Source organism: Miscanthus floridulus, chromosome 9 (genome assembly GCF_019320115.1).
Source record: "Miscanthus floridulus cultivar M001 chromosome 9, ASM1932011v1, whole genome shotgun sequence".
In the NCBI taxonomy this organism is placed as follows: Eukaryota; Viridiplantae; Streptophyta; class Magnoliopsida; order Poales; family Poaceae; genus Miscanthus; species Miscanthus floridulus.
The window spans coordinates 10,854,095-10,865,851 of record NC_089588.1 but is presented as its reverse complement, the minus strand read 5'-3'; the positions used below and the strand labels follow the sequence as shown (position 1 = coordinate 10,865,851).

General features: G+C 45.6%; 1 protein-coding gene across 1 annotated transcript; it reads left to right on the top strand.

Annotated features, from left to right (window-relative positions):
- Positions 1 to 8,484: 8,484 nt before the first annotated feature.
- Positions 8,485 to 10,414, top strand: LOC136481338 (putative general negative regulator of transcription C16C9.04c). Its single transcript, XM_066478695.1, has 5 exons — positions 8,485 to 8,737; positions 9,198 to 9,297; positions 9,415 to 9,542; positions 9,727 to 9,907; positions 9,996 to 10,414. Coding segments are annotated over exons 1-5 (648 nt in total). The 5' UTR covers positions 8,485 to 8,735; the 3' UTR covers positions 10,233 to 10,414.
- Positions 10,415 to 11,757: the final 1,343 nt, after the last annotated feature.

Sequence of the window (11,757 nt, the reverse complement as noted above, 5' to 3'; positions counted from 1 at the left end):
TACAATCATGTGTACAGCAACCTAAAAGAGCTACTGGAGGAAAACAATTGATTATCGGCAACAACGTCGCGATTTCCATGGCGAGACGCCTGGGTGGATCTACATCCATGTTGACGGGGTAGCACTAGATGACAAGGTGACACTAGCCATAACCATTGATGATCTATATCTTATTGGCTTCAGGAATGCCACTAACTATTGGTACAAGTTTAGTGGCGGATTCAAATGTTTACCGGGAGCATCCACATTGCCGGGGTAGCACCAGATGACAAGGTGACACCGGCAATAACCATTGATGATCTATATCTTATTGGCTTCAGGAATGCCACTAACTATTGGTACAAGTTTAGTGGCGGATTCAAATGTTTACCGGGAGCCATCGAGCTACTGATTAGAGAGAATTATAGACAAATGATTGACGGAAGTCATGAGAATCTTTGGAAGGTTCCTCTAGGAAAACAATCGGCCATACATGCCACCAAGTAACTTGCAAGGTACGACTCTGCCACAAAACGAATATCAACTCAAAGACAGGCTGGTTAGGTTTGTGGTGATGTTTTCCCCTCCCGCCTTCTCCCCTCGATCTGCCACCACATCTTGTGTTGTGCATGCCTGCAGGCCTGCCCTAGCTCGTCGTCGGCCGGCATGCCCCACACACTGCTCTAACGCTTACATACTTAATAATGATCCGCATGGAACCAACTTCAACTCAGAGAGTTGGAATGTTAATTACGCTAGATGGCGTCGGTCGTTGGCATGCCAAGGAGACATGGGTGTTTATTATCTGGTCTATCTAAAAGAAATCTAGTGGATCCTTCTAATAACAGCATGGCAAGGCGGCCTCTCTAGCTAGATAACAGAGATTTCCATGAATTGAAAATCCACCACTAGAAATAAATATTGATTTTTTCTATTCCTCTCTGCCATGAAATAAATGAATATATTTCTGGGACATTATTCCATAAATAAGCCTTCATAAAATTTGTTAATTTTCATGTAGGTGTTTAATAAAACAACTTGAAAAGAACCTATTTTCGTGGGAGTGAACTAAAAAATCTTCACGAAATATGCCTCAGACTCCGACTCATCCATCAGGCTACCGCTGCCTCTTTTCCTATTTTTTGCGTGCTCCATTTGCATTTGCACCCAATAGTGGCTCGGCCCGCGCAATATTTTAGCAGCCCACATCAATTTTTAGCCCATCTTTATGTCCGGTGGTTTATGCGGTCACCAAAAGTGATGCGCAAAGTGATTTTCCCAGTGGCTTGGCCTACTACCCAGCTATGAAGGGCGCACGAGTCAGGCTGATCTGCGAGCATTGGATCATCAAGCTGTCCAACGTGACGAGGACATGACACCCATACATATGACCATGTTTGGCGTATGATATGGAGGGGTAAGAGGCCATCAAGGGTGTCCAAGTCAAAAAGGAGGTCTAAGGCTAATTTGGTTCGAGTCCCCGAGGTGGAGGGCCAAAGCAACTCAAGTTCGAGTCTGTCTCGGCCTCCAGGACTAGTCTGCCTTAAACTGGTCACCCAGGACGCATCCGGACTCCGTTTTCGACGATCCACATATGGATGGAAAGCTAATTTAATAAGGAAGCCAATCCAAGTGGTTTTACATCAAAAGCTCTTTGGAACCAACGGGAATCATCGAAACAAGTCAGCATCCAGAATCTGCCAGGATGCCGCGACACCGTCTTTTGGTCCGTTGGACCGTGTATCATATTTGGGCCCATTAGGGAGCACGTCCAGGGGGGTGACGCCCAAGACTCTATAAATAACAGCCGTCACTCTTCTTAGGGTTTATGTTTTGTTTTGTTCTTCATTTCCTCATGAAACAGACATTGTTTTGCTGCAACTGTCGCCGCCAAGGCCGCTTGCTGTGAACCAGGGCCCCAGTTCTTGATCTTGTTCACCTATGGCGACTAGTCCCTTCGAATAAAGACTTGAACTACTTCTCGTTATCATAAACCTCATATTTATTTATAATTTCAGATTGCGTTCATCCCGTTCTTGCTTGTGTTCTCGATTCGCTTGCAGGAAAGCCTTCTCGGCGAGGTCAATCGTGTTCGCGTGGTTGATAACCAACGGAGCAGTGGTGTAACGGTTGTGGGGATCCAAATTAATCTTGGTTCGAAGCCTAGATCGTGAACGTCGAGTCTCCATCAATCGACTCTATCATACCTTTCGAAAGATCGGGCCTAGTCTACATCAAGTGGTATCAGAGACCTTGTTGTCCGTTAGGTATAACTTTGTTTTCCCCTTTAGATTGCTACTGTTTTTGTTTAACCTATAGTACACAAAAAGCCAAAAAATATACACTATCACATATCTCTAGTCCTATAGCCCCGTTGTGCCTTTGCAATTCTTTTTAATTTCAGTTTGCTTTATTGAACTGTCGTCCCTCACCGTGTCTTAGTGTTCGTTGTGTTCTGATCTTGTTCTTGGTATAGTGTCAAGTCTTCTTTCCTAGTGTGGCTTGCATCAGATTGATCTCCAGTTTTTCTTTGGATCTGAAATAGTCACGGAGTGGGTTGCATGATTGAGTTTGTTTTGTCTAGCAATTCCTTCTATGGCTTCCTCGGTTAAGTATTTTTCTTCTACGGTAGAAATATCTAAAGTCTAATCTCTTATGTGCGGCACTTTTGTGAGATAAAAAAAAACATAAAACAAAGAAAAAGGCAAAGAGGTGCAAAAACCAAAAGAAGGAAAAAAAGCCACACCTAAAAAAAGAGAGAAAAATAAAGAAGGAAAGAAAAAGAAAGTGAAAAAAAAAGTTCAGAAGTGCTTGCATCCTTTTAAGTCCTTGTGCTGAGTTGTATTGTATTGCTTGCTTAAACTAGGTTCAGGATGAGTTTAGGCCAGCGACATAGACTAGCTTGGGACTACTTTTCAATCTTGCAATTTCTGAATTAAATTATTGCTATTCCTTGCTACTATATTGTGCCAGTCCAAGCTCCACTTTCTTCTAATCAAGTACAGGTTCGCCTTGCAACTGTTACACTCAAGCTATAACGGTATTACAGTCACCGAACGATTGCACCGCATGTTGCTTTGGTAAGAACACTTGTAAGACCATGGTAAGACGCTTGAGAGTTGAGTGCCTTGTTTTTCCTTATCCACAACCTAAGTAGTTGATAGGGATAATTTTTTTGTGTTGTCTTTTGTTGTCTTCTAAAAATGACAGGCTGCTCGTATCCACCGACTTATGATGGTATAGGTGCTGATGAGTATATGGAGTGGGAAATTGCCATAGATAACATATTTGCTACTCGCTTTATGTGTCCAAGGAGGAAGGTAATAAATGCAGCTAGTGTTTTACGACATTCTGCTTTATCTTGGTGGGAGTCTTTAGATCCTTCTGATAAACCTCAAACTTAGAATGATATGAAACTCCTTATGCGCGAAACCTTTGTTAATCCACCTCCTGTTTTGACTTCATATGCTGAGTGCACCATTTAGATGAAGAGTCTGTTGTTATTCCTCTTGCTATGACTAACCTTCTGCAGGATAATGTACATAAGCGAGAGGATGACATGGAAGAAAGTGAGGAGCTCATAACCTCATATGCAAATTCAGAACCATCACTTCACAATGCACCTATTACTCCTACTGAGAACATAGGTAATGCCCATGGTGCTACACTCACGGAAGGTGAGAATTGTTTTAATGTGCTAAATTCTTCCACAAACCATGCTATCATAGAGCAATTGTTAGTGAAACCCTCTCTTGATTTATCTTTGTCACATGATAATTTGCTTGATGTTCCTTGTGATAAAGATGAATTGGTTGACGATACTTCAATTTTACATGTTTTGGAACCAACCACTTGTGGTAAAAATAAACATGTTATTCATATTGCTACTAAAACTGATGAGCTCAAACTGTTGTCTTCTTTACATACTTTGGGTTACATTGAATTTGTTGTTTTATGTAACCTAGATTGTTTGGAGGAGAGCCTTTTTAAATATGCTGATTTGCCTTGGTTTTCTAAACACACATATCATGTTATTAGCAAATATAACAACAAGGGACAATATATGATACATCGAGTATACATTCGTAGTAATATGAATTTTCCTTTTGTTGTACAAGATTATGATCGTTTAGAGGGCAGCCATAATAATACAAATATTTTCTCATGTTCCTCAAAGAAATATGTTCACTTCCAAGAAGGGGAGCATTGGTTGCTACCTATGTCTGCTAGACCATCTATTCCTGCATTGTCTTTGGTTAGTTCTAATCTTTTGTAGGATAGTGTTGACATACATCGTGTGCATTCGGATCATGGGGTCTACATGCTTACTGAAATATTTATGCGAGATGACATGATAGAAACTTGGACACATGGTCACATTCCTTCTCACATTTATTTCAGTTCCCTTTGTCTTCGCAACCCAGTTCTCCTTTATGTTGTGCAGGACCAGTTTCGAGCGCAATCGACGCCGAGGACGGCTTTTCGTCAAGAAAGGGAGGATGATGAGGACATGACACCCATGCATATGACCATGTTTGGCGCATGGTATGGAGGGGTAAGAGGCCATCAAGGGTGTCCAAGTCAAGAAGGAGGTCCGAGGCTAATTTGGTTCGAGTCTCCGAGGTGGAGGTCCAAAGCAACTCAAGTTTGAGTCTGTCTCGGCCTCCAGGATCAGTCTACCTTACACTAGTCACCCAGGATGCATCTAGACTCCGTTTTCAACGATCCACATATGGATGGAAAGCTAATTTGATAAGGAAGCCAATCCAAGTGGTTTTACATCAAAAGATCTTCGAAATCAACAGGAATCATCGAAACAAGTCAGCTTCTAGAATCTGCTAGGGTGCCGCGATATTGTCTTTTGGTCCGTTGGACCGTGTATCATATTTGGGCCCATTAGAGAGCGTGTCCAGGAGGGTGACGCCCAAGACTCTATAAATAACAGTCGTCGCTCTTCTTAGGGTTTGGGTTTTGTTTAGTTCTTGATTTCCTCGTGAAACAGACATCGTTTGCTGCAACTGTCACCGCCAAGGACGCTTGCTGTGAACCAGAGCCGCAGTTCTTGATCTTGTTCGCCTATGGCGACTAGTCCTTTCGAATAAAGACTTGAACTCCTTCTCATTATCATAAGCCTCATATTTATTTGCAATTTCAGATTGTGTTCATCCTGTTCTTGCTTATGTTCTCGATTCGCTTGCAGAAAAGCCTTCTCGACGAGGTCAATCGCGTTCGCGTGGTTGATAACCAACGGAGCAGTGGTGTAACGGTTGTGGGGATCCGAATCAATCTTGGTTCGAAGCCTAGATCGTGAACGTCGAGTCTCCACCAATCGACGCTATCATACCTTTTGAAAGATCGGGCCTAGTCTACATCACAACGTCTTGGCATAGAGGATGTTGAGGTTATTGCCTCCATCCATCAGGACCTTTGAGAGCTTCATGGTCTCTATGGTCAGGTCGACTATGAGGGGAATCAGCCTAGTTGAAAGACATACTTGGGGTGATCCGAGAGATCAAAGAAGATCACTGCCTCGGACTACTTCATGTAGGATGACATGGTCGGCTAGACCATGTTGACTTCATGAAGGGGTGAGCTTCTGTTGCCTCTTGTATTTGTAGGCATTGATGCCCTAGAATATCATGAGGAACCTTTAGGGTTGGGGAACCCGCCTCAGTCTCCCTTGTCATTTGTCGGTGTTGGTCGGAGGGTCTTTCTTCTTTGCGCCAAGGCTCTTGAGTTCCCCTTGACAGCGCTTCGTCAGATCGTCATAGTCCTTGTAGGCATGTTTGACTAGGCTACGTGTTTGACCAATCTATCATGGTTTCGGCACGAGCCCTCCACGAGCTTCTCGAACCGCCCCGGCTTGGGCTAGCCAAAACAATCGACTGCACCAACGAACTCGATCACCACCCTTGCACTTTCTTGTTCTTCCTTTTCTTCCTCTTAGGCGAGGAAGGGTCATTGTCATCATCACCATGGGCTTTGCCCTTTTCTGTGGTTGAAGTTGGTGAGGATAGATTCTTCACCCATGGTGTGGGTCATGGCAATGTCCATGAGCTCCTGTGTGGGGTTGAGCACCCAAGCTTATATTTTTGTTGGGATTTGGATCCGTGGATCATATAGTTCCGCTACCTTGTATCATAAAGCCTAGACAAAATTTTATCTTACTTCTATATCTTTTTCCCTTTTTCCTATTTTGTTTAACGTGACCAGGATTATATTTTCTCCTTTTTCTTTTTTTTCGATTCGGGTTAGAAAAAATCTTGTCTTACTTCTATATCTTTTTTTCCTTTTTTCTATTTTATTTAACGTGACCATGATTATGTTTCCTTTTTCTTTTTTGACTCAGTATATATTATGTTCCATCGTGCTCCTATTCTGTTTACCACGAGCTAGATTCTTTTTTTTTTGACTCGGTATTCTATACCCATTCTGTTCATCGTGAGCTATAGTCCATTTTTTCTTTCTCTTTTTCGACTCGGTATTCTATACCCTCGTGCACTTGGAACTCCAACTCCTACTCTTAGAGCACAATGTGTAGTAAAATAATATATAAAAAGATAATACCATATCAAATCAGACTTTGAACAAAGATCTCATGAACAAGATAAAACTTTCATACCATCACGTTAAGGCAATCCTCATGTTGTGTAATAAATCTTTTCCTACATAACAATATGGAAGATGTTTGGTTTGTCTATTTGAACCAGCTGTTGCAGTCATAATGTTTGTTTGCCCTTGGATGGCTCAGCTTGTAAAAAATCACACCATGGACTGATCTAGCCTTATAGAACACTGCTCCCCTATACCCCCTCTAAGCGCTATTAGATCCCTTCACGCTCGTGGAGTCGAGAAAAATCAAAGCACCAGTATTGACGCCCTATAGCATTGTCCCCTCATACGTCACCCCACCAACCAAACAAATATTTGTATCCCTAACTATTGGCACTGGCATTGTCATTGCCTGCCCTGATCAAAAGAGCACCTTACAACAGTGATCCAACACCATAACAATCTGTTAGTACATGAAGAGGAGGAGAATTAATGAAATTAACCATTAGCATGACATAGGCAACTTTTTCAAATGACTAGAAGGTCCTTAAGGTGGTAAACCGGCTGTGATAAGCACATCATGTGGCAATGCCATTGATGTCAACTATCATCCCCGGGAACATTCCTTGGAAGTTGACAATAATGGAAGAAATAGAAAATTTATTTGATTGGCATGTCAAGAAAGACATGCATACAATTTGGCTAGGAAGAACACTTCACTTGAGTTGTCATTTGAGATGTTCTCGCATGTCTTAGTACCCGTTTAAATTTTCTCCTGTTACAATGCACGGGCAAACATTTGCTAGTAGATGTAAAAAAGTCAATTGGATGTTGGTTCCCTCAAATGGCCCTGATCCTCTTGTTTATATAGATGGGGTGGTCCTATCTCAGTAGAAAACAAGTCCAAATCGTACCAAAAATAGATCCAAAACCGATTTGAAAACAAATTAGTTCGGGCCGGGATAAGAAAACCAGGCCAATTTTGTTAGGCCAGGCATAGGCGGTAGGGTAGCCTCGGCAGGAAGCCAGCCAGGCCGGTTTTCTAGGCCTGGGTGCTGCTCCTTTTCCCTTTTTGCTTTCCAAACTCCAAATTCAATTATCCAAATACCTTTTTCTATTGATTTACTACCAAGAACATTGCCATGAAGTCCTCTTCGTATTTTAGCTACTTTTGGTTGTCAACAATTTACCATTGGATCTAAGAGAGCCATCAAGGATCCAATAACAATCTCCAATCCAAATTCAATGATCCAAATACCTTTTTCTATTGCTTTACTACCAAGAACATTGCCATGAAGTCCTCCTTCGTATTTTAGCTACTTTTGGTCGTCAACAATTTACCATTGGATCTAAGAGAGCCATCAAGGATCCAATAACAATCTCCAATGTCAAGATATCATGATGCCAATAATCTCCATCCGAACATGTGTGGTCCTAACATCATCTTCTTCTTCGTCTTACCATATCTTCCAACTACCTAGGGCAAAGAGTCGCCATTGTTACCAGCTCTGCTCTCATGTGTCCTCTCCATTATATTTGGCATTGTATCTTTATCATCATGTTCATCTCGTTCATATATGAGCAAGATTTTAGTGGGCTTCGTCTTATGATCTACCATATCATTATGTTTGAATCAGTGTTAGGGCTTTGGATACAAGGGATAAGATAATTGCTAGCTAGCTAAAATTTAGCCAAAGTTAGCTTAGTCTTTCTAGCTAAGTTTTCAACTAATTGTTAGCAAACTAGCTATCGGATCATAGCTAATTTAGGCTAATTTTTAACTATAATAACAAGTAATAACCATGTGTATGGAATGTGACCATGTAAAAGAACTGTAGCGGAGGAAGGTGGAAGGATGAATGCGGTGGTGCACAGCGAAGGAAGGCCACAGAGGATCCCACCACGCAGGCGCAGCCCTGTGTCCCTCCCTCCCTTCTTCCTCCACACCCGGCAGGCGCAGGCAGAGGCAAAGGCAGTAGGCACACCGCATCGCCCCCCTCCTCCTCCGTGTCCACAGCGCCCGCGCACCCCAACCACAAGGAACAAGTCGGAGCCCAGCCATCCGACCTTGAATCCGCTCGCTCTCCTGCTTGATCCCGCCGCCGCCGCCGTCGCCATCTCAATCGCCCACTCCTCCCTCTCCCTCTAGGGTTCCCTGCCGCTCCCGCGAATCGTGCAATCGGAGACCCCCGGCCCGCCCTCCAATGTGAGTTCCTCTCCTTCCCGCTACTCCACTTCCTCTTTTTGGCTCGATTCACTACAATCTCATGGCGATTTCGCCGCCCCGTCCTCTTCTTCTGTAATCATCATTGCTGTTGTTAATATTACTCCGTCGTGTATCCCCGTAGCAGAGCAATCCGGTGGAATTTAGGACTGTCATATGTTTCTGCCGATAGATTTAAAGTTGGATGGCTGATTTGTTAGAATCGGGCAACGTTCGATGCCCTCTGTGTCTTCTACACTTCAATCAGTCTCCCATGTATCAGTTTATCCTGTGAAGTGCCCCGATATTTGGGATCTCAAGTTCCTGATACTGTACCTTAAGGATTGATTGATTCATGTCTTATCTGTTCGAGTCTGGGCCGTCTTCTTATTCTTCCACATGCATAATACTTGGGACTTGGGTGGTTGTTTCTCCTCACGCTGGCTGACTTCCAATCCACCAGGACGACCATGAGCGACGATGGCGACCGCACCTGCCCGCTCTGTGCCGAGGAGATGGACATCACTGACCAGCAGCTCAAGCCATGCAAATGCGGCTACGATGTATGTCTACGGATCCTCCTCCTATCGTATCCTATCCTATCATATCAATCAGATTGCAGCCCGCCTTGCCTGTGCTGTGCACCATCATCTAATAATAACTGCCACTTAACTCTGCAGATTTGTGTTTGGTGCTGGCACCACATCATAGACATGGCTGAGAAGGAGGAAACAGAGGGCCGCTGCCCTGCATGCCGCACACGCTATGACAAGGACAGGATCGTCAAGATGGCTGCCACTTGTGACAGGTCTGTCACAATGCTTCTCTTCTTAACAATCAATTTCTGTTTTACTTCAACATACTGACGACAATATTTGCGATTGATTACCCTTTTATATATCATGGGAAATAAGAATAGGTAGAGCCATCTGTGAAAGCTGACCTTGCCACTAGGTATCTCAAACTTACCTTTACATTGATGATGGAAGCAGGACAGTGGCAGAGAAAAATGCAGAGAAGAAGCACAAGACCCAAAAGGTTAAGCCAAAGGCAGCACCACCACCAACAGCAATGTCAACCGTAGAATCTAAGAAACATCTGGCTAGTGTCAGGGTTATCCAGAGAAATCTGGTGTACATAATTGGGCTACCTGCGCATTTATGCAACGAGAGCGTGAGTTCACATCCAGATTTGTCCAAGTTGTGTGTCATATGTTTAAATTTTACTTCTCATACCAACTCTACTATTATTTCTTGTTTAGGTACTTGAGCGCAGGGAATACTTTGGTCAATATGGGAAAGTTTTGAAGGTTTCAGTTTCCCGTCCGACTGGGCCTCCCTCTCAGGCATCAGCAAACAGCAATATTAGTGTGTATGTCTCTCTGAACCGTACGTTGTACATGCATGATGATGGGATAAGTCTCATGTGCTGGTCTTTGTGGGGCTGTGCTGGTCACATGGTCTTTGTGGCTGCATGGTCTGTTTTTAGGACAGCATAGGACAGCATCTAGGACAGCATCTTAGACTAGCATCTAGAGGACAACATCTTAGACTAGCATCTTGGCATATGCTTGGTTGACTAGCAGCCTATAAATATGTATCCCCAACCCCTCGGGTTGGCATGACATTTGTGTGAGTTTGTGTGAGAAATAAACCAGAAAATTGCCCCAACTCCTAGTGTCACCCTCTCTCGATGAGAGTAAGAATTCTGCTACTATCAAGATTGAGAATTCAGCGACTAACAAGTGGTATTAGAGCCGTATTATCTTGTAGCCTGGGCATCTCCTGCTCATCTTCTTTCCTAGCCTCGCAACAGCCCCAGCTAGGAGCAGCAGCAGCTCCGGCCTCTCCTGCTCACTCCTCTCCCTCTGCGCAAACGAGTAGTAGCTCGTCTGAAGTAGCCCTCTCCCCACGCAGCAGCCCCCTGGTAGCGCGTCATGTCCGCAGGGCAGTCTCAGCGCTCGGTCACCTCGAGCACGCGGCGTAGGCAGGAGGACGAACTTGCCGCGGCACGAGGAACGCGAGACGAGCGGCGGCACGCTAAGGGCCGTCGAGGCTGGCAGCAGCCAGAGACGGAGGCGGAAGCGGCGGCGGCGGCGGATGCATAGCGTGCGGCGGCAGCGGAGGTAGAGGCTGGTTCGCGGACAGCATCGTAGTCCGTTTTGCTGGACGACACGCCGACGATGACATCGAGCTGTTGGGAAGGGAGGCAGCGACGAGAACGGGGGCGAAGTGGGTAGCAGCGCACGCCCACGAGCGCTGGGCGGCAGCCCAGAAGGGCGGACGCGCGACGGCGCTCTGGAGAAGGCGCGCACGGCGTGGTGCTCCTGGAGGAGGCGCGCCACGGCGGTGCGCGCTCTGGAGGAGGCGCGCACTGCGGTGGCGGACGGGTCGATGGAGAGCGCGGCCTTCACAGGCAGCGTGGCTCTCTCCCCGGATCGGTACCGACGGGTCGATGGAGAGCATGGCCTTCACAGACAGCGCGGCTCTCTCTCCCCGGATCGGTACCGTGGTTACCACGGGCTCCAGGCTGTTGTCAGGGACGTCGGTCCCGGCGGTGGGTGGCCTACCCTCACCAAGACCAACTACGTCGAGTGGGCTGCGGTGATGAGGGTAAAGCTCCAGGTGCGACACATGTGGGAGGCAGTCCGGTACGGCGACGTCGACTACGATCTAGATCGACGGGCGCTGGATGCCCTCATCGCTGCAGTCCCGCCTGAGATGCAGTTCTCGCTTACCAGCAAGCGGACTGCCAAGGAGGCTTGGGACGCCATCGCTGCGGCACGCATCGGCAGCGACCGCGCCCGCAAGTCCACACTGCAGGCACTTCGCAAGGAGTGGGAGAACCTGGCCTTCAAGCCAGGTGAGGATGTTGATGACTTTGCTCTCCGTCTCAACACTGCTGCATAAGATGGTGCAGTTCGGCGATGACACCTACGGCGAGGAGAGAGCTGTCGAAAAGCTCTTCCGCTGCGTCCCCGAGAAGTACAAGCAGATGGCCCGCTCGATTGAGTCTCTGCTAGA